At 62.2% G+C, this 23,943-nt stretch overlaps 11 protein-coding genes across 11 annotated transcripts; 8 read left to right on the top strand and 3 right to left on the bottom strand.

The window, feature by feature from the left end:
- Window positions 1–155: 155 nt before the first annotated feature.
- Window positions 156–2,432, top strand: RHTO_00918 (uncharacterized protein; the record flags this gene model as incomplete). The annotated part of the gene is made up of 3 exons (XM_016414602.1): window positions 156–555; window positions 610–1,395; window positions 1,978–2,432. 3 exons carry the CDS (start codon window positions 156–158, stop codon window positions 2,430–2,432), a joined length of 1,641 nt encoding a protein of 546 aa, XP_016273283.1.
- Window positions 2,433–3,018: 586 nt separating this feature from the next.
- Window positions 3,019–4,413, top strand: RHTO_00917 (uncharacterized protein; the record flags this gene model as incomplete). The annotated part of the gene is made up of 2 exons (XM_016414601.1): window positions 3,019–3,406; window positions 3,476–4,413. The coding sequence occupies 2 exons, from the start codon at window positions 3,019–3,021 to the stop codon at window positions 4,411–4,413; spliced, it is 1,326 nt and encodes a 441-aa protein (XP_016273282.1).
- A 356-nt stretch (window positions 4,414–4,769) lies between these two features.
- Window positions 4,770–6,096, bottom strand: RHTO_00916 (uncharacterized protein; the record flags this gene model as incomplete). Its single annotated transcript, XM_016414600.1, has 3 exons — window positions 4,770–5,592; window positions 5,649–5,775; window positions 5,838–6,096. The coding sequence occupies 3 exons, from the start codon at window positions 6,094–6,096 to the stop codon at window positions 4,770–4,772; spliced, it is 1,209 nt and encodes a 402-aa protein (XP_016273281.1).
- A 1,046-nt stretch (window positions 6,097–7,142) lies between these two features.
- RHTO_00915 (uncharacterized protein) lies at window positions 7,143–10,532 on the top strand (the record flags this gene model as incomplete). The annotated part of the gene is made up of 2 exons (XM_016414599.1): window positions 7,143–7,665; window positions 7,888–10,532. The coding sequence occupies 2 exons, from the start codon at window positions 7,143–7,145 to the stop codon at window positions 10,530–10,532; spliced, it is 3,168 nt and encodes a 1,055-aa protein (XP_016273280.1).
- A 303-nt stretch (window positions 10,533–10,835) lies between these two features.
- RHTO_00914 (uncharacterized protein) lies at window positions 10,836–12,188 on the top strand (the record flags this gene model as incomplete). The annotated part of the gene is made up of 3 exons (XM_016414598.1): window positions 10,836–11,100; window positions 11,160–11,286; window positions 11,342–12,188. The coding sequence occupies 3 exons, from the start codon at window positions 10,836–10,838 to the stop codon at window positions 12,186–12,188; spliced, it is 1,239 nt and encodes a 412-aa protein (XP_016273279.1).
- A 506-nt stretch (window positions 12,189–12,694) lies between these two features.
- On the top strand, window positions 12,695–13,991 carry RHTO_00913 (uncharacterized protein; the record flags this gene model as incomplete). The annotated part of the gene is made up of 5 exons (XM_016414597.1): window positions 12,695–12,887; window positions 12,942–13,059; window positions 13,114–13,351; window positions 13,478–13,614; window positions 13,649–13,991. The coding sequence occupies 5 exons, from the start codon at window positions 12,695–12,697 to the stop codon at window positions 13,989–13,991; spliced, it is 1,029 nt and encodes a 342-aa protein (XP_016273278.1).
- Window positions 13,992–14,456: 465 nt separating this feature from the next.
- RHTO_00912 (uncharacterized protein) lies at window positions 14,457–15,491 on the bottom strand (the record flags this gene model as incomplete). Its single annotated transcript, XM_016414596.1, has 6 exons — window positions 14,457–14,508; window positions 14,597–14,743; window positions 14,804–14,932; window positions 15,040–15,130; window positions 15,186–15,281; window positions 15,344–15,491. 6 exons carry the CDS (start codon window positions 15,489–15,491, stop codon window positions 14,457–14,459), a joined length of 663 nt encoding a protein of 220 aa, XP_016273277.1.
- A 577-nt stretch (window positions 15,492–16,068) lies between these two features.
- Window positions 16,069–17,378, bottom strand: RHTO_00911 (nucleotide-binding protein; the record flags this gene model as incomplete). Its single annotated transcript, XM_016414595.1, has 4 exons — window positions 16,069–16,109; window positions 16,211–16,792; window positions 16,855–17,261; window positions 17,377–17,378. Coding segments are annotated over 4 exons (1,032 nt in total).
- A 333-nt stretch (window positions 17,379–17,711) lies between these two features.
- On the top strand, window positions 17,712–18,992 carry RHTO_00910 (uncharacterized protein; the record flags this gene model as incomplete). The annotated part of the gene is made up of 4 exons (XM_016414594.1): window positions 17,712–17,970; window positions 18,127–18,132; window positions 18,343–18,512; window positions 18,546–18,992. 4 exons carry the CDS (start codon window positions 17,712–17,714, stop codon window positions 18,990–18,992), a joined length of 882 nt encoding a protein of 293 aa, XP_016273275.1.
- Window positions 18,993–19,321: 329 nt separating this feature from the next.
- On the top strand, window positions 19,322–20,937 carry RHTO_00909 (coatomer protein complex, subunit epsilon; the record flags this gene model as incomplete). The annotated part of the gene is made up of 5 exons (XM_016414593.1): window positions 19,322–19,364; window positions 19,749–20,139; window positions 20,224–20,527; window positions 20,623–20,711; window positions 20,829–20,937. 5 exons carry the CDS (start codon window positions 19,322–19,324, stop codon window positions 20,935–20,937), a joined length of 936 nt encoding a protein of 311 aa, XP_016273274.1.
- Window positions 20,938–21,225: 288 nt separating this feature from the next.
- Window positions 21,226–23,733, top strand: RHTO_00908 (uncharacterized protein; the record flags this gene model as incomplete). Its single annotated transcript, XM_016414592.1, has 5 exons — window positions 21,226–21,396; window positions 21,775–22,380; window positions 22,463–22,545; window positions 22,605–22,995; window positions 23,059–23,733. The coding sequence occupies 5 exons, from the start codon at window positions 21,226–21,228 to the stop codon at window positions 23,731–23,733; spliced, it is 1,926 nt and encodes a 641-aa protein (XP_016273273.1).
- Between the last annotated feature and the right edge of the window lie 210 nt (window positions 23,734–23,943).

Raw genomic sequence — 23,943 nt, 5'->3', positions numbered from 1 at the left:
GACGAGCGTGTGCGGTTCTCAGAGGCAGCTCTAGCGTCCTTTCTGCGCTGGTAGCAGCCGTCTTCGCGTGCGGGAGGTGAGCGGACGAGGTCAAGCGATGAAGTCAAAGGTCTCGCTCGTCCACCACCGCCGAATCCGCCGAGGCCACGCTCAGCATGCTTACACGCGTACCGCTGGATATCGTTCTCCACATCGTGCGCCACGCCGTCGACCGCGAGGCTTACGACGAGGACTGGCGGACGTATCAGCAGCGACTCGCCCAACTCTGCCTCGTCTGCAAAGAGTTCCGGGATGCGGTGCAGCCTGTGTTGTGGAGGACACTGCGGGTCAAGTGGCTAGAGCACTTTCACCAGGTCGCCGGGAGGGAGGGCAGGAACCGTCACCTCGTCAAGCACGTCGAAGAGTTACGAGGAGGACCCGAGTTTTACGGCGCGAATTCGCGCCAGGGCGACGCAGTGCCTTTCCTGCGGTACTACCTGCCAAAACTGCAGGCAATCTCGCTCGACTCGTTTGGGGCGCGAGGAATGGCTTTGGAACATCTAGCGCTCTTCGACAGTGCGTCTACCCTTGCACGGGCTGATCTCCTGCTAATCGTACATAATTCTGCAGACTTCCGATATCTCAGCCTTCACTACTATCGCCTCGAAGCAACCCCTGCCGGACTTACCCTCCCGCAACTCGAGACGCTCTCCCTCGCCCACTGCGACGCTCAACTCGCTGCCATCTGCGACCTCCTCCGCCCTGGATGCACTGCTCAACTCCGCCATCTCGCATTGAGCCATCTGGACATCACGGCAGAATCCGGATCCACGCCCCATCCACCGGTTCTTGACCGCCTCCGGCTGGTACAACTCGAAGGCTACTCCGATGCCTTTGCCATGTACCAGGTCCTGCCTTTCGACCAGGCGATCTTTCTGAGCTTCCCATGGTCGCCAGATTCTCTCGTGGTCGGCTCGCCGCTCGACCTGGTGCGCCGCAAACCCGACTTCCTCCAGCTCGGCAAGCTGCCCGCCTACATCTTCAATGAATCCAACTCGCACGCGACTGCCGGTATTGACAGGCATGTGCAGTACTTCACGCATACTGGCGCACTACAGCAAGCCAAGGCGATGTTCCTTCCGTCTGAATTGGCCGACACGACCTTGTTCACCCAGCGGGCGGAGCGACAAGCGCTCCTCTCGCTCCTCCTCGCTTGTCAAGACAACGCCACACCTGTCGTCTTCTACCACGCCAACCGAGACGCCATAGGCGACTTTACAACGGCGTTGTTGCCGCACGTCGAGCGGGTGCACGACGCGGCGTACCACGAGCAGCTTCTTGCGCAGATGGCGAAGCTCGTGGAGGACTGGGAGGACTACAACGCGGTACTATCGTCTGCTCCGCCCGGTCCTATTGGTTCGCACCAAGGTGATCGCAGCGGACCTCTCGCAAACGACCTGTCATCCTCCTTCGACTCTCTCCGCACGACTCGCCAGCCTTCTATGGTCCCGCCTTCACGGCGTGCAACCGACTACCTCGATCTCGAACGCGACATCTCGGAAGAGGAGGAGGAAAGGATCGAGTCCGAGTCGAGCGAAGAGGAGATGCTGGTACTCGTGACGACCGAGCGGGATTACAGCTATCCTACTCTCGTCGGCGGATGGGACGACGAACTGGATAGGCTTGATGACTAGGATGCAGCGGTGGAGCGCATTGTGAGCCATGGGGAGGCGTCGGACGAGGAGGAGCACGAGCGGGACTTTTGCCGAGGAGACTCGCAACGCTGGGGATGCAAACTCTTCGCCCTACTCTCGCTGTCCATCCTAGAGGCTGGACTGACTGCTTGAGGCGGCAAGGACGAGGCGTGTTGCGCTGGAGACGTTCTCCTTCGTCTCCTCTTCTCCTCAGACTCGCTGGCAACTTCAATGCCAAGAACTTCCCGAGTGCTTCCGCCTCGCCTCTATTGCCCGTCTGGAGCTGACGTTCGGTGTTCTGCAGCTCTCCGTACCCTTTCTTTCACCATCCCTCCCGTCGACTGGCCCCGCCCTCGCCCGGTCGAGCCCATCGCTGTCGAGGAACTCGTGCTGACTGCCCCCGACATCGACCTCCTTAAGAACATCTTGCACCCCGCAACGACCCCTCATCTCCGTCGCCTTGGATTCTACCAGCTCCAGCTGCCTTGGCCCGGCCTCCACGAAGGCTTGGCCGACACCGCGCTCAACCAGCGCCTCGAGCTCTGCCAAGTCAACGTCTACGACTCCAAGGCCATCCCGAGCGAGTCCCTGATCCAGTACGGCATCACTGTGCCGACTCTCCTCGTCGTCGAGCCATACCAGTACTTTTTCGGCGCCTCGAGTTCGGAAGTGAACAGCCAGTTCCCCTTCATCCAGCTCCAATCCGTTCCCTCGCCTATCCCGCGTCCAAAGCGTTCTCGCAAGTCGAACAAGCGCTGAAACATCTTCGACAGCCTTGCTACGGCCATCGCAGGAGGTGCAGGCCGCAAGGCGGTCTTTCTTCCCCTGGACCTCCGTCCTTCGTCTGGCAGGAGTTTCGAGCCCGACCTTCTACCCAGTCGCGATCGACTCCTTGCAGTCATTGAGGAGTGCAAGGTCGAGCACGTCGGATGGTACCACGCCGACGAGGAGACGGACGCCTCGATCTCGGAACCGTTCCGCCGTTACCTCGACAGGGAGAGGCTCGAGGGGCGCATGCGAAGCGACGATGGACTTGCAAGGCTGCAGCAAGATGCGCACGAGCTTGTAAGGCTCGTTCAAACGCTTCAAGACGCTGCTGTTGACGAGAGAGCGCGCTACCCCTCCTCCTTGTCCCGCTTGACCTTCGCAAGTCGACGAAAGCCTTGCGAGCGCGCGAGTAGCAGGTTCCGCGGGCTGCAAGCGACCCTACAGCGCTCCTGGAATCTCATACTCTGCCATTCTCACTCGCCGGACTTGCCGGGACTCGACGAGGCCCGACCGTCGCTCCTTGTCCTCCTCCCCCTCGCCCCGCTTGCTCACACTCGCTCTGACTGCCCGCTAAGCCATGCCAGCCACTCTCCCACTCGAACTTGTCCTCGACATCGTCCGCGCCTACATCCAGCGCGACTTCTTCGACGAAGATTGGTGGCCCTACCACGCCCGCCTCGCACCGCTCTGCCTCGTCTGCAAGGACTTCCAGGACGTCGTACAGCCCGTCTTGTGGTCTCACTTGCGCCTCACGAGTAGCAGCCAGCTCAAACAGCTCCATGCGCCGGCCCTCTTCAAGCACGTCGAGGAGTTCTTGGGACTCGGGCCAGTCGACCCTATCGGCCAGCAAAAGGATGAGCGTCCGGCTCAGCTCATTCGTTGGACGATGCCAAGCGTCGGCAGCGTAGTCTTGAGGGGCTTTGGGAGGGGAAGGCTGTCGATGGAGGCTTGGGCTCCCTTCGCCGGTGCGTCAAGGCTTGCCTCGCAGCTTTTCAAGGCCTTCAATCACGAGCGCTGACGCTCGAAGTATGCAGCTTTGCGCTCCCTCGCACTCGACAACTACGTACTCTCCGACATGCCGCCTACCCTTCACCTTCCCAACCTCGAAACCCTTTCCCTCGTCCGCGTTCGCGCCTGGCGAGAGAATTTCCGCAATCTCCTGCTCGAGCAATGCACCCCCTCGCTACGACAACTCGTATTGGCCGACTTAATGGACACGGAGGACGCGAACGAGGTCCTGCCCGCGTACTACCTTCCCTCTTACGATGTGGATCTTCGCCGCCTCAAAGCCGTCCAGCTCGAGCCGCAGTACGGAGACATGCTGCCCGACTCTTTTGTCCATCCCGACGGACCTTTCGGCGAAGAGACCGCGATCCTCCTCGTCTGGTCGGCAGGAAGGGAGACCTTCGAATGGGACGAAACGAAGGAGCCCCCCGAGTACCTCCAGTTGAAGATCCCGTCGTCGGTTCTTGAGGCAGAATCTCGCTACTTCGCCAAGATGATCTACCGCATCAGCGACATGATTGCCGTCGACTTCCTCTCGGCAGTCTTCCTGCCCAAAACCGTCCGCACGCGTTGCTTGGTCAAGCCGTGGATCGAAGCAGCCATCAAGACTCTCCTCAACATCTGCATCGAGTTCGACGTCTCGGTGCACTACTACAGCGACTGGGAGACGATCGGGATGTCGAAGGTCTTCCTGCGCTGCCTCGACGATCCGGACATGGAGGACGAGAGACCGCTCATTAGCGAGAACCGCGGGTCGTCCAGGATTGCGGACATGCCCAAGAGCGATGACGGAACGCTCTGGACGATTGCGGAGGGCTTGCCGGACGAGGAGGATTCGGACGAGGAGGAAGATTCGGAGGAGTACGACGAGGATTCGGACGGGCGTTGGACGGACCGTGAGGCCTACTACAACGACTGGGCATCCTACGACGAGAGGGAATACAGGTATAGCTGGGACTCGGATTGAACGGACCCATCGTCAAGTCGGAACAGGCGGATGAGGGGTCGCTGGCTTCGCTCGTAGTTACAGAAATCTGAAACGCATGTCCTGTACGCCTTCAAAGAGTTCAGCACTCTTGGTCGGAACACGCAGTTCTCAGTCGCACCTCTCCTTTCTCTTCTTGCACTCGCTTTCGCTTCCGCTACCGCTCGTCGCGCTCCTCATTTTTAGGCTGACATAGCTCAACGCGTTACAGAGGACGGGCATTGTGACAATGAGGAGGCACAGCGGGAGAAGTCGCAAGAGTGAGGAGCCAGCCTACGCCTCGATTCCGAGAGGCGCAGTACTGTACCCGCGAGAGAGAGAGAGCGCAGAGCCCTCGTTCACCTCAAGCGGCGCAACAAGCCAAGCTCTCGCCTATACCGCTTCAACTCGTCACGCAAAAGGACCGCCTCAAGGATCTCCTCATGAAGTTCCGTTTCCGCCTCGCACATCATCACGCTCGCTGCGCGCCATCGGATGAACCGGATCGCTGCGTTGCCGACATCGACTTGAGCGAGTCGAGGATCGAGGATCGCTGTCGTGGCAGTTTCGAAGAAGTGATCGCCTTTCAACTGGACGGTCGAGTCGAGGTTGAGGTCTGGCGCGGGTTGGGGACGCTTGAAGAGAAGGAAGAGCAGGGTCTCCCAGATTGGCCAGTAGTAGCCTTCTCCGATGAGGGTTCTGCGTGCGACGCAGAGGGCGAGGGAGAGGAAGACGAGCGCACAAGTAGCGCGCCAGCGGGTGATTCGGAAGCGGAGGTGGGAGAGGTGCAGAGGGAGCGGGACGAGCTGCCACTGCTGCTCGAGGTGATCCACTGCATTGAGGAGCAGTTGGTGCTGCATCATGGCCCATCCGTTGCGCAAAGATAATCCCTGTCCTGCGGGGGGAGCAGCGGTCGAGGGTCCGAGGTGAATCCGGTAACGTAGAACAGAGTACGCTTGTGCGGGTTCGTCACGTGAAGAGTGGATGAACCCTAGCCATGCGTTTTCGACCGATTCGAGCGACGCGAACCTCTGCGAGTCTTCGACGAAGTGGGTGGGGAAGCGCGCGAGGGAGCGTGAGAAGGCAGTGAGCTCTGACAGGTAGAGGCGCTTGGCGCTTTCGAAGGGGGATGAACGCTCAAAGAGGCGCAGGACGTGAAAGTTTAGGATCGAGTCGAGATCGCTGTAGAATTCAGAACGTCAACGGCAGCAAGCTCAGTGGCAACGGGCTGTCCATACACGACTTCTTGCGTGAGCTCCGGGCGCATCGGGAGAGATGCGACCAGTTTGGTTGTCCAGATGAACCGGCGTATGCGCAGGTGGGTGATGCAGCGTCTTGGCAGGGCGCGCAGGCGGTCCAGGCGGGCTGTACGAGTCGAGTCAGCCTGTTTGCCGACTACCCGCGTGCGACAACTCCGCCCCACGCACCTCTCAGTGCGAGCCTCAGCTTCATCTCCTCCCTCGAAAGCCACGGCACGGGTCGCTGTAACAAGACGTTCAGAGGGTCGACATAGTTCCACAAGTTGTACCAGTTGAGCAGAAGGGCAAGCGTGGTCCAGAACAAGGTCTTGCGCGGCGAGTCGAGCGCGAGGTGGTTGTCCCAGGCTGCGAAGAGGCACGCGAAGAGCGGGAGGAGGCGGAGCGGGTCGTCGGTGATCAAGCGGACGGGGTTGGAGGAGTAGGACATGGCAAGCGTTGTCTGCGCCTGTTTTCAGCTGGATCGGGTGAGCGGGAGGAAGCGAACGAGCGGGACGAGGGGCAGCGGGACTCTCTCGCCGTCTGTCTCCTCCGAAGAAGACGAAACCAGCGTCCCAGACGCTCTCCTGCACTCCCCGAACCCCTCACTACAGCTCACACGCCCCCTCGAGCTGCTGCTGTGCCGCGATGCGAGTCGCTCAACCTCGTCCGCTGCCCAAGCGTGACCCTCCCAGCTGACCTCGTCCCTCCCGCGCCTCGCCGACCAGTGCGCCAGTCTCTAAGTCATCTCACAAGTCCCGCCAAAGCAGTCCCACGCCCTCGGACCCCGTGTGAGCGGTGTGCGGGCGATGTTGAGCGAAAGTTGATCCAAGTCGAGCGAGCGAGCGAGACGAGCGAGTGACGGCGTGCGGCGGGAGTTGGACTGGGTAGAGTCGATTCCAGCGAGTGTAGCAATGCATAGCACACCTCGAACAGCCCAACCAGCGGATCGCGAGTGGTGGACGCCTCGCTGAGCCAGCCTCTCGCTCTCGTCCCCGACCCTCGCACTCGCCCAGCTCTCGACACCCGCCAGAGTGACCGCGTGCGATGCCAGCGAGCACGCCAGCGAGCAGGTCATCCGGCCGCACTCGCAAAAAGTCGCAGCGCGCGAGGCAGCTCGACGGCGACGACGACGACTTCGACCGTGCGTACCCGCTCCCTTCCCTCGCCTCGCAGCGCACTGGGAGGGCCAGTCGCGTCGCAGTGTGAACGCTGACACTCGTCTCAACATGCTCGACCCAACTCCGCTCGCCCGCGCGCCGTCGTTCGCTCACTCCGCCGTCCTCTCGTCGCCGTCTCGCGACCTGCGCCTCTCACCGACGGTCGACCTCGCTCTCTTCGCTTCCCTCGCTCTGATCCTCGCTTCTTGATCGTGTACGACACCGCTGTACACCCACAAACTCGCCTGTACCACTCCCACCGCTCGCGACTCTCCCCCCGCCTCGCTCTTCCCGCGGTAAACAACCCCTCTCCGCACTCATCGTCCCCGCGTCTGCGATGCCTCCGCCTCCTCCGCCGCCGCACGCACACGCTCAACGCACACTGTACGCCTACCACGCCGCGCCCGTCCACTCGATCGACTACCACTACCTCCCGTCCTCGCATTCCGCCGGCAACACGGGTGTTTCTCCCTCCTTGTTCCGCCAACCGCTCGCTCCGGCTTCTCCCAACGTCCCTTCACCGCACACAGCCGCCCCCTCGTCGTCTACCAAGCCCGCGCCCGCCCCTTCCAAACCGAAGAAGGCCTCCTCCTCAACCGCCTCCTCCTCAAAGCCCACTCCCACCCCTCGCGCCCCCTCCTCCAAAGCCTCCTCCACCGAGCCTCCCTCCTCCTTCCTCGCTCCATCCTACACCCTCAACCCCGCCGGTCCCGCCTCAAACGCAGACATCGACTTTGAGTGCCCCCATTGCGACAAGAAGTATAGGGGCAAACACGCGAGGAGTATCTGGAGGAGGCACTTGCAGGATAAACATGGGATTCCGCTGAGTGCGCAGCCGAGACGGACGAGGTGGGATAATGGTGAGTCCTGGGTTTGGGCTCTTGAGAGGGGACGCGTCGAGTCGCGAGGTGGATTGTTTGGCGGGCGGAGGATGCGCTGTAGAGGGTGCCGTCGAGACGATATGAGGCAGACTGGACGCGTAGGGCGGTCTGGCGGGATCGGGAGAAGAGCGAGGACTCTTCAAGCGGAACCTTCGCATGCCGAACGCCATGCTGACTCCAATCTCGCTCGCGCTCGCGCAGACGCCAACCGCCCGAAATCCGAAGAAGAGAAGCGCGCGCGAACACTCGACTCGAAGCGTCGCTGGGCGCGCAAGCACCGTGCCGGCGGGGGCGACGTCAAGCCCAAAGCCGAGTCAGGGATCTTCAGTGTCCCTTCCGCTGCCGAGGGGAGCTTGAATGGCGGGTCGGTTGGGACGCCGGCGAGTGAGGGAGAGGAGGAGGACGGACCGGACGAGGCGGATTCGAGCTTTGAGATGAGCGGCGAGTGGGCTGAGGGCGTCAGGGGGGGAAGCGTACCTGTCTTCCACCACCATCAGCAGCAACACCATCCCTACGCCGTCGCCTCGAACCCGTTCTATCCGACTACGGCAGGCCCAAGTATCTACGGCCGCACGCCGACCAAGTCTGCGGTTCCCGTCCCCGGCTCGGGCCTCATCGATCCCTACCTCGCCTCTCGCCCTCCTCTCCGCTCGACTTCGAGCATGCCACCGGGCTACCCATCACCGGACGTCGTCGACGGCGCGACCGAAGCCCTCCACCTTCCGCAACACTACGGCGGGTCCGCCAGCGCCCACCTTCTCTACCAACAAGGCGCCTCGACTTCCGCCGCGACCAACCCGTATTCCCAGCCGTTTCAGTCGCAGCTCGTCGCGCAGGAACAGCCTCATCCGGCTTCCGGGTATCCGATCTTGCATCACCCGCGGGGGGTTGACGAAGAGGAAGACGAGGCGGAGGATTTGGACGACCCGCATCGTCGATTGAACCCTTCGCTCCTCTCTGCCGCGCAGCCGAGACGACCCAACTCCCAGCCGCACGTCATCACAGCCGGCCAACCTGCGCCAGTCGCCTTACCCTACTTCGCGCGCCGTCAGTCCCCAGCGAGGTTGTTGACCACGAACTTGAACGGTGGCGTGTCGGGTATCGCAGCGGGCATCCCTGCGCCGCGGGAAAAGACCGAGGCGTTGACGAACGGGCTCGAAAGTCCAGTCAAGTTGCGTCGGACTGGGACGAACGGGAAGGGCAAGGAGCCGATCCATGCGAGGCAGCCTGCTGCGCACAGGGAAGACGCGGCGGGCATCTTGCTCGCTCTCAAGGCGGGACCGAGTAGTCCGATGGGCCCTTCGCACGTCCAGAGTCCGGTCTCGAGCGTGAGGGGGACCGAGTCTGGCCGGCGACGCGGGACGGGCAGCGAAGACGAGCGCGAGGAGGAGAGCGACGAGGAGGACGAGAGGGAGGTACAGGCGTTGATGTTGCGCTCGAGGGCGCAGAGCGCGAGTGGGACCGCCTCGCCTTGGCGTGCGGCGTTGCACCATTCGACTGCCGCTGCTGCAGCAGCAGCCGCCGCCGCAGCAGCAACAGCCGCCATCTCCCCTCGCAAGCGGGGTCGGTCCGAGTCGCCCGCGCCAAACCTCAACAGTACCTCGTCCGGCGAAGGCTCGACAGCCGCCGCCCATGCGCTCCTCGCGACGGCCAAGAAGGCCCATGCGTACGCTACGACTCTCCCTTCGTCCGCTGCGGGCCCGGGCCCGGGTTCGCGCGGGTGGGGACACGAGATGAGTCTCGTTGCGACCCCGACGCCGGGCAACATGATGCGTATCGCGATGGAGAGTTCGCCTGTTGTCAGGTTTGGAGCGGCGGGTGCGGCGGTCGGGGCGGATAGCGAGGGTGATTTGATTGTGGGTGAGGAGGATGAGGCGGAGGATGCGTTTACGAGTTCGAGTGGCGGTGGGAGGAGGCCGAGGAGAGGGAGGAGTATCAGTCCGAGTAGCCAGAAGGGCGGGAGGCGGAGAGGAGGTGGGGCAGGGTCGAGCAGCAGTGGTGGAGGAGCGGCGAGCAGCTCGTCCCAGCCTCGACCGCTTCACCACCACCACCCTGTCGGCCTTACCTCCGAACTGGGCGACTTTGACCTCGAGCCGCCTTCGTCCGCTTCGATTCCCCGCACGCACCACCATCACGACCCGCTCCGCGAACTCGATGCTGCGATGCAGCCGCATCCGGGATCGTCGTCTTCGGTCGTCTCGCACCTTGCGACGCCCGCGCCGGTCGGCAGCTCGACCGCCATGCGCACCTCGTCCTCCGCCGACGCCATCTCGCGACACGCGACGCACCCTCACGACCCGTTCCTCGTCGCCGGTGCATCTGCCGCCATCCCAACCACCGCCACGAACGCCGCCGTCGATGCGGTCTCCCGCACCTCTTCCCCTCCGGGCGCCTTCTCCAGCTTTCTCTTCTCGTCGCCCGCCCATCCGCAGTTCTCCAAGACGCTCGGTCTGACCGCCGCGCCAGGTCCAGGCGTCCTCTACACCGGCGCCGGCGGCGAGACTCCCGCGCGAGGGGGCCTCGGTCCGCACGCAGGCGGCGCTCTCGCAGCTGTCGCCGGTCTCGGTGGTCGCCACTCTCGCGCGAGGGAGATTTCGGCCGAGGAGGAGCTGATGGTCGTTGCGGCGCGCGAGCGCGAACGGATCGAGGCGATGAAGACGCCGGTTACGGCTCGCGTTGGGCTGGAGGGCGTCATCGGCCGCAGGAACGGGATGCCTGCGAGCGACCTCGAGTCGAACGAGGAGGAGGGGAGCGAGGTGACGGGTACGCCGGGGCGGGAGAGCCAGAGCCCCGGCAAGACGACGGTCGACGAGGACGAAGATGAGGACGGCAGCCTCGATGACTGAGGCACCTTCTTCTCCTCTCCGCGCATTTCTAGACTCGCTTTCCGACACACACAACACTTCGTCTTTCCTTCGCTCGCGATTTCTTGTCGTTTCTTCCCCGTCTTCAGCGCCCAAGTCGCTCCTTCTTCCGCTCCCTTCGTATATTCTCTATCTCGGCGCATTCTAGCAGTGTTGTGTACTCTTGCAATCACGTCGCTTACGCTCAATAGCCCAGTGAGGAGAATGCCCAATCGCTTTCCCTCGTCCCGCCTCTTGACCTCCTTCGCTCACTCGCTGCTACTGAAGTGGCTCAAGCGCGCAGCTATGCAGGCTCTACTGGCTGAGCTGGTTCCACGCCTTGTCACTGACGACCCGCTGCAGCTGCTGGTCCTGTTCGCCTGGTTGATCGCTTACTGGGACCACATCCTTGCCACGGGCCAAAGGCGTGTCTGGCTTTACTCGTTAACGGTCGCCGTCACGAGCAGCTTCGGAGCTGTCTGGTCCTGGGTCGATCCCGTCCACTCGAACGTGCAGTGGTTGCCATCGTGGACGGCTCGCAAGGAGATGAAGTTGAGGATCGCTCTCAAAGGTGCGTCGGCGTGTGATACGGCTTAAGGCAATGTCCGAACGCTGATTTAACACCCACAGACCGCCTGAACTACCTGCGCGCTCTCCAGATCCGGAGCACATCCAAGTTGCGCCGTCTTCAGTTCGTCTGGAGGAGAAAGCGTTTTGCGTTCCTTCTGACGAGCCCGAAGCTTGAGCACGTACTTGCGTACGTAGAGGCTGCTGGTCACAAACGCACCGGGACTGACGTCTCGCCCATGCAGTAAACTCGACTCGGAACTCGACTTTCACATTTTCCGCCTCTTCCAGTGCTCGCTCTCGTCCGAAACTGCCGAAGAGCTCTTTTTGGAGCGACTTGGAGATTTCGCCGATGTCATGAAGGCTGGAGGCGCCGGCATCAACTTCGACCATCCTGCGGAGCTCTCGAACGCCTTCGAGACGCTCGACCTCGTGGCGTCTGCATGGAGGGACTTTCTTCATTCGTCGCAAAACGATCTCGCGCAAGCATACTCGCTCTTGCGGTATCGCATACAACGCGGACCCTTGTCCGGCAGCCCTCCGCCGGGCTTAGGTCTGCGAGACGGGTGGGGACTGATGCTGCACAGCCTGGTCCTCGAAGCGCAGAATCTGCTTGAGGAGCGCTGGCGGATCGTCGCATTGCCGAAGCGGCTCTGCGGCTACCCAATCAGTCGCGCGAAAGCCACGGCGGCGCTCATCCTGCTGTCGCTCGTCGTTTGCCTCGCCCGCAGGATCTTCATCGGCAGCACCTTCAGCTGGCCAATCTGGGAAGTTGTTGTGTTCGCGCTTTTCAAGCACACACAGCCGGCCTCGTACTTCGCCCTGGACCCAACGGTCGAACCGCACGGCATCTGCTTCCTCGCAGCGTCATTGGCCGCCATCCTCGACCCTCACCTTGCGGCGGTAGACGTTAGCGCCGCAATCATCGGGCTCATCCGATGTCGCGCTGTCGTCCTTGCGGCCGACTTGGCAGCGGCGGACCTTCACGACGCGATCCTATACGCCGTCGTCGCCCGCAACGAGTTGAAGCAGCGGCTACGCGAGCTGCGCAACTACAAGCGCGAGGCAGGCTTATTGCGCCGCTCTGACTGAGCGAGGCCTGCCTCTGTGCCGTTCCTTTCGCGCCCCTCTATCGACTGGACTACTCAGCTTTGCGACCTTGCGACATCTTTCGACATTCTCCCTCGCTTCCTTCCCTCTCCGAGCTTCCTTTGCTCTCCGAACGTCGTGCTCGCATCACGAGACTTCTCGCTGCAATGCGACTCAGTATCGCTCGAAGCCTTGGGGTGAGAGCGACGGAGAACGCAAAGCAGACGAGAGACGCGAAAGACAAGCGTCCGCTCTCCCGCTTTGCATGGCTTGGAAGAGCCGCCCATGCAGACCTTGCGAGCTGTCAAGCATATTGAATGCGCCTGCCAGTCCCGCGAAGGGAGAGAGTGGCTCCTCGAGCTCCCCATATACCTCTTCATCCCTTCCGCCCGCTCACATCGCTCTCGCTACACCCGCTCAGATTGCCGCTGAGAGAGCGCGAGCAGCTTTCGTCCCTCTGTTCCCCCGCTGCAGACTGTTCTCCCGCCTCAGCAGGTCTTCCCGCGTCCATGGACCAATCATCACCGAACCCTCCTCGAGAGCTACCGCGGTGGATGCTGGCGGAGATCTGGCTGTTGTGGCCGTTCCCACTCGGGTGGTTCTGGTTTCTGCTGATCATGCGCGGCCCGGAAACCGGCTTGCGGAGACTGGCGGTCAGGACGTTGGTCAACATCGCTGGATTCGTTCTCGAGGGCGTCAACGGTGAGTCTGCTCGCGTAAAGCCTCATTCCGGAGCGCTGACGGTTCACTGCGCAGGTCTCATCGTGGTCATCGCGCTGGGCCAGCGGATGTGGCGCACTTGCGGGATGCGTCCGCACAGTCGAAGGCAACTTGCAGCAGCTTGGCGATGCCAGCGACTCAAGCAAGTGCAGTCGTGAGTAACCTGTATCCTCACATCGGGATGGCTGCTGACCTGCGCGTCTCGCAGCGCACTCCTCGACGTCGCGGCAAAAAGCTCTATCGACCTTGCATCGTCCTCCGCCGCTCTCGCTGCGGCTGAGGCCAACGTCGACCTAATCAGCGGGCAGCACATCAAACTCGCGTCGACCTACCTGGGAACGCTCTCGGCTGCACAGGCGAGGGCTGAAGCGGGCCTACACGCCCTCTTTCAGCTTGTCCGGTTGTGGCGCGACGTCTTGAGCCTTCCCGCACCGAAGCTGCACTGTGTTTGCGAAGAATTCATTCGCCGCCATCCTCTTCGTGAGGTTACAGCGGCGGAAGCAGAGCATGCACGCTCCGACGGTCAATGGTCGGACGTCAGCTCACGCCGTCTTCTCCTCACGATTCGGCAGTCTATGCGCGGAAAAGTACAGGATAGCTCGAGGCGAGTCGAGTGGGATGGTTCCGCAATCGTCCTTCGCGCCCACTTCTACGGCGGACCGTCGTTCATCTTCGTCATAAACGCCATGCTCCCTGGTGGCACTGTGCGGTCTGTTGTATGTCTTCTTCGCCTTCCCGTGTAGGTATATCCTCCAAGAAGCACGCCGCTTCGAGAAGGCCGGTCGCCTGACGCCGTACGACGACCAAGTCGACCGCCTCGTCCGCGCCGTCCAGCACCTCGCAGCAACCGAGTTCTCCCGCTTCGAATTCGACAAGCTCGCTATCGCCGTCTACGACTTGCACAACGCCGAAGCCAAACACGCGCGAGGCGAAGCCGCGTTGCACGATGCCATCCTCTCGACGATCCTCCTCCACCGCGAACTCGAGCGCAGGACGGTCGAGCTGCGCCACGCCTTCTTCGACTTTGACCGCGGATGCGAGCACGACGTCGAGCTTGGTGCTGGCTCGTTGCGCCGCTCAGCTTGAGCGAGGCCTGCACCTCTGGCTCTGCGTTTTCGTGCCTTCCTATCGACTATTCAGGCTTTGCGACAGTTCCGACGACTCGACTCTCTCAGGCGCTTCCTGCTCTCACTCACGGAGACATTTCCGCTCGATGTACCTTCCATGCAAGACGACAAAGTCTCGCTCAAATCCGAAAGTGCGAGAAGGAGGAGAGCGAAGCGTTTCGGACAGGGCTTCCGCGAGAAAGCGTGCGAGCGGACGACTTTCATGACGACGAGCCTTGCAGTATGTACGAGCTAAGCGGCAGAAAGCGAACTACGACACGCGAGAAGGGAAGATGCGAGGAAATGGAAGGGAGACGAAGCGGAGCAGAAGAAATGCAAAACGAGTCCGTCTGATCTTGTCTTGTCCTTGTCTTGATGAGCAAGTCTGGAAGGATGTGGAGGACGGAGACGGCGGAGGAGGCGCAGAAAGGCGAAGGGAATTTGACTATGCGAAAGCGAGGAGGAGCGCGAGGCCGGCTCCTCCGACAAGAGCGAATCTGTGCGACGACACTCCATCATGATCAGCCACCACGCTTGCTGCCTGCGAGAAGTGCTTATAGCCGGAACGGAGAAAAGGAAACGCACCTCCTTCCCTCGTTCTTTCCCGCTCCGTCACTGCTTCCCTGAGCTGACTGCGTCGGCGTAGCAGCAAGGACGACGGTCGTCGACGAGGCGGCGGTAGTGGACGGGAGAAGCTGCTTCGTCTCCTGCTTGATCGAAGTCGGACTCGAGCTGCGAGAGCGCAGGGTTCGTCAATCTCGTCAGTGAGAAAAGGCAGGAGAGCGGAAGTACGAGCTCGAGTCGTCGTCAGTGGTGGAGGATGGCGAGGCGACTGCGACGGAGGACGAGGAGGAAGCGGAAGTCGAGGAGGAACCGGACGGGGAGGACGCGGCGGCGGAGACTTGAGCGTTCTTGCCGAGGCTGCGCAACGTCGATTTCGTCAGTCGTGTGAAGCCCACGGAGCGATGGAAGACGCGAAGCCCGCTCGAGGCTGAGCAAAGCGGGGAAAGCAGCGACGCAGCACTCACCAATCGCTCGAAGTTCCCTGCTGGACCGTTATCGGGCTCGAGTAGTTGATAGCGCCCGTAGAGTCCGTCACGGAGAGCGTGATGCTCGTTCCTGTCCACCTCAACTCGTCAGCTCCGTTTGAAGGAAGAGAAGGAGGTGAACGGACCAGCGGGAACGTCGACGAGCCAAGTGAGCGGTCCGGACTTGTAAACCGTCGGAAGGGTCTCGATAGCTTTCGCGCTGGGCTGTCCTCCGGGCAGAACTGCGCAGTCCGCGTCGTCAGCGGAGAAGGAGAGGCAAGAGAGGGAGGAAAGCCGGACGCACTCTGCACAAAGTAGGGCGCCGTTCCGCCTTCGATGACGAGCTGAGAGGGCTGGCAGGTCGTGAGGGAGGCGGGGGTGTTGACTTGTTGGGCATTGGCGATGAGCAGGCCGGAGGAGGCGGCGAGGAGGGCGAGGAGCGTGGGGAGCATGAGGGGCGTCGTCGGAGGGCTTCTGGCGTCGTTTGAGCGGTGTTGGACCCAGTCTAAGCGAGAACGAGTGAGGAGAAGGAGGGAGAGAAGCGAGGAGGAGAGAGCGATGTCCCGCCGTCGAGCGCATGCATCGAGCTGAGGGCAGAACGTCGCCGGAGCAGTCTGGAGAGCTTTTCAGCAACCTCATGAGCCTTATCGCCGTCGTGGAGTTGAGGGAAACGGTCGTAGGAGAAGCGGGAGAACCGGGATGGTCGACCTTCGCAAGTCCAGGTCGACCTCAACATCCGCTTCTCAGCCCGCCTCAGAGTCCTGCCGGAAGATGACGTGCACATGCGAGTTGAAACGGATGTTGCGATTGCGTGTACAAGGCGACAAGGCGAGAGTCGAGACAGGTCAAGGGGAAGAGGGTATGAACAGAGTCGGGAGAGAGCGGGTAGGAGAGGCGCGAGTGCGTCGCGGAAGTGCGAAAGGAGGTGACATGGTGAAAAAGCGCGTACAAGGCGGTATGAGGAGGGATGAGAAGCGGTAAGGTGGCTGATGCGACGGGAAGCGCCGGTTGAGACGGCATGCAAGGGGTTCACTCGTTGAAAGTCGGTCCAGCAGCCCCGCCTCGCGACTCTGTCCAGGTGAGAGAGAGTCAGCCGACCTCCAGTCGCTTACGCGAACCGCCCCAAAAGCGACGCTGTCGCGAATTCAAGCGAAAGAAGCGACCGACGCACCCGTCCTCTCATGCGCGACCCCCGCTCCCCCGAACCTCCTCGGCGCCTCGCCCGCAACGATTCCACCCGGTCCGCCAGGCGTCTCCGGACTCGCCGTCCTCCAACCTCCATCCGCCTTCCATCCATCATGTCCCCTCTCTCCCGCCGCGCGCCACGGTGCGCCGCCTGATTGCTCGTCGATCGGAGAGGTGGAGTCGGTGGGGAGGTGTGCGCCATGCGAGGGGGGCGAGGAGCCGAGTGATTCGCGCATGCGCCGGTCGATCGACTGGCGAGTCCAGGATGCCGTGCGGTGATGACCCGCGCCCGTCGGCGCTCCTCCTCCCGAGCTCTGAGGCTGTTGCGGCTGCCCGAGCCCGATCCCAGCAAGCGCCGCTCCCCCTCCGCTTCCCATCACGCTGCTCTTCCGCTGGTGACCCGACCCGCCAGCGATCGAGCGCGAGCGAGGACGGTTCTGAACGGCTTGGAGGATCTGTTGTACGTCTGGGCCGTTGTAGGGAGTGATGCAGGGTGAGTAGGTGTTGGTTGTCAGGGGCGAGAGGGCGAGGGGAGGGTTGGCGATGAGCGAGAGGAAGGCGCGCTTGGCTGCCGGTCGAATCGCAGGTCAGCTCATTTGCTGACGAACATAAGGAAGAGAGGCTACGCACCGACGCCCGCATCGCCAAAGACGACCCACGCGCTCGTGTCGTCGCGCCACTTGACCTTCAATCCTCCCGGCTGGTCCTGCCACAAGCTGAACAGCTCCTGCAAGTCCTTCGTCTTCAACGTCGCTGAAAAGTTCTCGAGGAGAAGGATACGGGTCTGGTTTGTCTGCGACTGCGAAGTCGAAGCGGCGGGGGGAGCGGGGACAAAGGGGTTTTGGCCGGACAGGGAAGACTGGTGCGGGTGGTGGCCGGGGACAAAGGCGTTCATGGACGAGATGGACGAGGCGGAACGGTGGTGTCCGTGCGAGGGAGGGAGGTGAGAAGGGAGTGCGTGGGCTACGCTGGGCGGCAGGACGGCGGTGCCGGGCGCTGGAAGGGTCGCGGTCAATGGAAGCGAGACTGGTGTCGTCCTGCGTGCGCGCAAGCGTCTCTGGTCAGCTTCCTGCGCCGCTCTGAACGAGTTTGTCCTGGTCGAGGTGGGGAAGAGATGAGGGCACACGAGCGGCGACAACAGCTCAGACTCACATGGCGAGGGTGTCTGGTCGTGTAAAGAGTGTCTGTAGGTCTAGCGAGTCGGTCGAAGCAGCACAACAGCGGGGAGAGAGCGGGAGAAAGCGTGTGGAAATGGTGTGAGGGTGTCGGGGAGCGTCACAGGCGGCGACAAGGCGGCGACGGCTCGCTACCGGGCCTATTATGGTGCGTAGGCTTCAATGAGACTCGTTCAAAGCTGCTCACGACGTCGCTGGCCCAAAAGAAGAAGAGCGTCACCGTCGAAGTCGAAGCGGCGCGTTCGCCTCTTTCCCTCCTTCCCTTCACTCGCTTGCTGGCTACCCCGCTCAATCGCGCTCAAGACAAGCTAGATGACAACCTGGCTCACTGTGCTCGTCGCCTGGCTGGCGGCACTCGCCAGCGGATGGGAGAGGGTCCTCCAAGCCGACCGCGCCATCGACCGCTGGACTGCCGAGATCACGAAGACGAAGAGCGCAATCTTCGTGGCGGGTCTCGTCTTTGTTTTCTACGCTATTGCGGTGTATGTCGTCCTGTCCTGGACGACCATCGGGCGTCGCGTCTCGTACAGACTCGTTTCTTCCTCGCTTCCCTTCGAAGGCCTCTGCAGAGGTGTGCAAGCTCCACAATACGGCGTAGATTACAGACAATCTCATCTTTTATCTTCGCAGGCGCGTTCGTCTCACCTCGGGCCGTCTATCGGGGCAAATTACCGTTCCGTAACTGGATCAGGTCGACCTGCGTCGCGCTCAAGAGTGGCCGGCACAGCTCAAGGTGCGTCACAGTCACGCCTGAACCAACCAGTGCTGACAGCTGAACGCGTCCTCAGGTCCCTCCGACTGAGACTCTCGCACGCCGTTGACGAGCTGCTCGTTACTTTGGCTGCTGTGCGCGCCGCCGAGCCTTCAATGCATCGCTCATGCGCAAAGTTCTGCGAAGTCATGCGGACGTTCCCGCTTAATGCCAGCCCCGAGGCTCTGGCAGTTCTGTACGCTTCCAAAGTCGAACCTCTCAGGACCTTGTGGGAGGGCTTCACCGACCTGTCGCAGCTCGACTTGCGGCTCATCGCCGAGTTCCTTGACATCGCTCTGTTGGTGAACGAGGTCGACGTGCAGCACCGTATCAAGACCGGCGCTGCACCTGGAGACGACCAGGTGCGCGCGACTCGCATTCTCAAGTACGTGCAGCGCGATCTCAGAAGGAGAGTCGAGACCTACACCAGCCTGATGGGCCTCATTCTGCGTCGAATCATCGTCTTCGTCGTCCTCCTTGTAGGGGGATCGACGCGTATCCTTTCCTGGGGCCACGTCGCAGAGCTAGCGGTGGTCTGCTGCGCCTGGTGGGCCATCAACGATTCGACGCGCCACAGCCTCCTGCACAACGAGAATGGCCTCGCTTTTCTCGACCGCGTCCGGAGTCTCGCGATGAGCATGTTTAGACTTCTCGAGTTCGACGACCTCGTCATCGCCGACTTTGAGTACTTCCAAGCGACCAAGCACCTCGACGAGCCCGACGCTCACCTGTGTGAAGCCATTCTCGCCGCCGTCAAGGGTCGACGCGACCTCACGGACAAGTTGCGCGACGAGCGTGCGAAGAACAGGACGAGGGCAGGCTCATTGCGCCGCTCGGACTGAGCGAGGCCTGCCTGCTTCTCCGTTTCCTCGACGCCAGCGTTTCGCCGACACACGAGGCTGCATCGTTTGCGCCGCCAGTCACTCATGCCGACTTTCGCTACCTTCGCCTTTCGAGTTTCCCGCTCTACTTTCCACTCCTTCGTCGCTTGCCTCGTCCGGCTTGAAATGTACTCTTTCCATCTATCACGAGCAGCGTCTTGAGAGTACAGGCTCTGGAAAGCGATGCACTCCCTACTCTTCCTTCTCCTCCATCCAGCGGCCCTCTTCCTCCGCACCTTCCACCGCTCTCGCTCCAAGCCGCTTCGCTAGACTCGCAACCGCTGTAGACGATGGACTCCGACTCGTACTACATCGTACAGCTCTTCCAGCAAGGCGAGTTCTCCACCTCAGACCGGTTCAAGGGGCGCGACGTGCGCGGTGGGGCGTGCGGCGGGCCACGAGCTGGAGGAGTTGGACGCGGGTGCAGGAGATGCAAGAGTGCTCAGAGGAGCTGGCGGAGTCGTACCAGGCTGGCAGGCGATCAGGAGCGGTGTGGACGCGTCGTCGAGGTGGTGCGGATTGATGAGGAGGAGTTGGGCTCGGCGCGTGCGAAGGAGCGCTTGCGGGAAGGTGGAGATGCTGCTGGAGCTAAGGAGCCATTCTACCGAGTCTCACGGCGCAGGTGGTCGAGGTGTCGCCTTACGTCCTCCTCGTCGAGCAGCAACTCACGCCTCATTCGCACAAACAGCCGTACTGACCAGTTCGCGATACCAACAGGCTCCTACCGCGCCGCCATTGCCGCCTATCAAGAGCTCTCATCCCCCTCTCCCCTCCTCTCACTCTACGCTGCCCGCGCCCACCTCGCCCTGACCCCTCCCGCCGTCAAACCCGCCCTCTCGCTCCTCTCCTCCCTCCCTAAAACACTCGACATCCGAGCAATCACCTCTCTCGCGCACTACCTCCAAGGCGAGACCGAGTCGGCCGTCGGAGACTTGGAGGAGTTGTTGGCGGATTTGGGGGACCAGGGACTTGAGGAGGGGGATGAGACGGAGGGTAGGTTCGTGAGGGGCGTGATTGGGACTGTTTGGGTGCTTGAGGGCGAGGAACGGAGGGAGGAGGGGATTGAGATCTTGAGGGAGGCGGTCGAGTTGGGCAAGGATCAGGAATGGTGCGTGCGATGCCTCTTATGGGTCTACCTAAGCTTGCGGCGCGAGCTGACGGGCCTTCTTTTCTGGCGCTGAATGACGCACAGCCTCGGCATCTTGTCGCACCTCTACATCTCGCTCAACCTCCCTCACCTCTCCTCCGCGCTCCTCTCCTCTCCCTCCGTCACAGCCTTCACCTCCGACTCTCTCCTCTCCCAGCTCCTCGTCGCACGCTCGAACCTCGCCACCGGTCCGGCAAACAAGTATCAAGACGCGTACTACGTGTTTGAGGAGATCAAGGGTATGCAGGGGGGAAGGGGAGAGGGTGTGTTGGCGGGTGTGGCGGTGGCGCAGGCTGCGTTGGGACGGTGGGAGGAGGCGAGGGATGCGACGAACGAGGCGTTGGAGATGGTCAGTCCGCATCCTGATCTTGCGCAGCGGTCTTGCCCGGATGATTGTTCCGCTTTTTCGAATGGAGTCTGTCTGACACCAACCTCTGTACACAGAACCCGACGCACCCGACTTCGCTCGCCAACTCTGCCGCCCTCGCGCTCCACACGGGCAAGACGGCCGCTGCCGCCGACGAGATCATCGCGTGCGTTCCTCTCAGCTCTATGCATCGATGGAGGCCGACCGAGCTAGCTCCGGCTGGCTCAGACAGCTTTCTTGTAATCAACGTGCTCGAAGCTGACCTTCGACGACTCTTGCACAGACAACTGCGAGCAGCCGACGCGTCGCACCCGCTCGTCGCCGATCTCGAAGCCAAGTCTTCGCTCTTCGACGACGCTGCCTCGCGATTTGCGCCCGCCGTGACGGCCTAAGGACACTACACAAGGCGAGGAAGGCGCTCAGGAGCATGGTCGTGCGCGGGATAGAGCAGGAAGGGAAGGAGTCTCGATACCACCGTTTTGTCGCTGCATCATTGGTCTTTCTTCCGGTTCGTTTGGCTTCCTACGCGAGGCAGCGTCTCTTAATCTTACTGGCGAGCTGGTGAGCAGGCAAGCACGCTTCACGACTCGCTCGACGAACGTGTTTGGTCGAGCTCGTCGTTCGCCCCTTCGACCTCTCCCCTTTCACCACCTCGTCTCTCTCCGCTTTTCCCGCACAAAATGGCACCCGCTGCCTCTGCGTCGACCAGCGCCAAAGCCAGTCCCGCCCCCGCCGCTGCTCCCAAGGCGAAGGAAGCCCCCGTCGACCCGGAGGAGCTGATGAAGGATGCGTCGACGGCAGACTTGGAGGACGAGGTGACTGAGGGTCCTGCGGCGAATTGGGAGGTTGCTGTGAGTCTAAGATACTCCATCCAAAGCAGCTTGAGCTCCTGGACGCTGCCATCTCGACTCGACGGCAATCGCGTCGAGCAAGAGACGCGTTCGCTGGAACAACCGCCGCATCGCTTGGGATGGGACGTGTTGCGCTGCTACGAGCAGTACTAGATGGGAGCCTCTCAATGGGACCGGGCGTATCTGGCCGGAGGGTTGTCGTGGGCAGCTACGGCCAGCAGGGTTGGACCTCGTCGGTTTGCGCGAGATAGCTCGGCCACGCTCACGGACGGGCACTCGCGCTGGGGGTGCTCGTCTTTGTGCAGTGGATTGGCGCCCTCCAGAATGTGCAACAGCCACCGGGAGCACCGCTGACCTCGCTCACTCCCCGGCCGACAGTACGTCTGGGCGTTTGTTCGCCGCTTCACCAGCCTCGTCGACTTCGAGGAGCAAACCCCCGTCATGCCGGACGTCATGTCGTTCGAGCAAGCCCTCCTCGACTGCTCGCCCGCCCCGCCACCCCGCACCTCGCTCCGCAAGAACAAGAAGCCTCTCACTGCCGTCTCTTTCCGCACCGCCGCCAACGGCAACGGCAAGAAGCGCGCCGACTCGCCTGCTGACTCGCTCAGCTCGGTCACCGACTCGGACGAGGACGACGACGAGCTCAAGGCTGCTCGTGACGCCGTCATGAACGCCCGCGCCGATGCCGTCGACCCCGTCCCTCCCGTCCTGTCCGAAGACACGCCCGTCCCTCCCTCGTCTCAGATCGTCCGCGACATCCTCGACGTCTTTATCGACAACCTCTCGGACCTGAAAGAGCTGACCGACTACCACGGCAAGAAGACCTGGTTCCACTTTCTCATCAACTTTGTCACGAACCGGTTCAACGCCGACCCGTACTGGCGCGGTGGGTTGCGGTGGCAGACGAACTTGTTGAGGACGCGCGGGAAGAAGCCCGGACAGGAGAACGAGAAGAACTTTTGGCTCTTGCGCTGGGAGGACAAGGTGGGCGCAGGTTTCGCTCGATTCGGCTGTGTCTGTCGTGAAGACGGTATGCTGATTGTGGATCGATGCCTCGCCCTCGCAGATCCACCTTATGCGCGTCATGGTGGACTTCCAGCTCACCAGCACGCCCAAGATCCGCGAGATGATCAAGGAGAACTACGACCTGTGCGTGCAGTCGCTCGAATCCGTCTCCTCCGCTCGCTCACGTCGACTCTGGTCCACAGCGGCAACCAGCGGATCGCCAAGCGCGACCCCGACTCGAACGGCCTCGTCATCCTCCCCATCGGCCGCACCCTCTCGCACGTCACTCTTTACCATATCGACTCCTCCCCTCGCATCTACGCCTCCGGCAACCCATACACCGACAACTCCCCCTGGATCGCCGTCTCGTCCACTCTCGCAGGCTACAAGGCGTTCCTCAAGACTCTTTCGGCGCCCACCAAGGCGGATAGGAAGATGCAAGCTTTGAGGGGTCCGTTTGCGAAGGCTGCGCATTTGGTGGGCAGGAAAGCGAAGGGCAAGGGCGCGCCGGAGAAGGAGGACAAGAAGAGGGAGGAGAGGATCACAAGGGCCCGACTCGAGGCGGACTTGCCCGAGATCCTCGAGTACCAGGAGGTACGATCGCTTTTGCGTTCTTCTTGCACGGCCAACCGATGCTGACTCGCTCGCACGGCGCAGTACATGGAAGCCCTCGAGGACCGCAAGCGTCGTGCGGAAGAACGCCTCGCCTCTCGCGATGCCCGCGTCGCGCGCCAGCTCTCGCGCCTCGGTACCGGCTTCGCGACCCGCTCGTCCCGCCTTCGCACGCGCGACTCGTCCCGCGTCAACTACAACGAGGACTCGCAGGGAGCAGGCGCGGCGGACGTCGACTCTGAGGACGACGAGGAGGGACAGGGACGGAGGAAGAGGCGGCGCAGGGATGCGGATGATGCGTACGACGAGAGCGCGGCGGGGTCTGAGGCGGGAGACAGTGTGGCCGGCAGCAGGAGGTCGAGCCGCAAGCCGGTCATTCCGGGCGAGCGCCGCTCGGGTCGCTTGCAGCGCAAGGAGGAGCAGTTCGATGAGGACGAGGAGGATGGCGGGGAGGAAGATGAGGCGGTTGACGGCGCAGAGGAGGGCAAGGAGCAGAACGGCGATGTCGAGGAGGACAAGCCTGCGCTCGCTGCGGAGGCGATGAACGGCTCGAGCGGCAGCGTCGAGGGACAGACTATCCCTGCGACGCCGGCGGAGGAGGAGCAGGTCGAGGAGGAGAAGCCCCTCGCCGCGAAGGAGGTCGAGCCCGTTGTCAATGGCGCGCAGCAGCAGGAGGACAAGGCGATGGAGGTCGATGCTCCCGTTGCGCCGTCGGCATGAGTCTGTACGCGCATCTCCTAGCCGATCTGCTGTCACCATACAGTTCTTCGACACTTCACCTCCCTTGCAACTTGAGAGTGGGGCAACACATCCATGTCTTCGTGCGACTTCGCGTTTGTCCGGGAGTCTTCTTTAGCTATCGCTCGGTGGACTGCCAGCCTCGCGAACCCGCTACAAGCGGTATTACGCGGTTGAAGAGGCGTCTACCTC

The sequence above is a fragment of the Rhodotorula toruloides genome (assembly GCF_000320785.1).
Source record: "Rhodotorula toruloides NP11 unplaced genomic scaffold Scaffold11, whole genome shotgun sequence".
Taxonomy (NCBI): domain Eukaryota; kingdom Fungi; phylum Basidiomycota; class Microbotryomycetes; order Sporidiobolales; family Sporidiobolaceae; genus Rhodotorula; species Rhodotorula toruloides.
The sequence above is the reverse complement of the archived record's forward strand: the minus strand, read 5'-3'. Positions and strand labels throughout refer to the sequence as shown.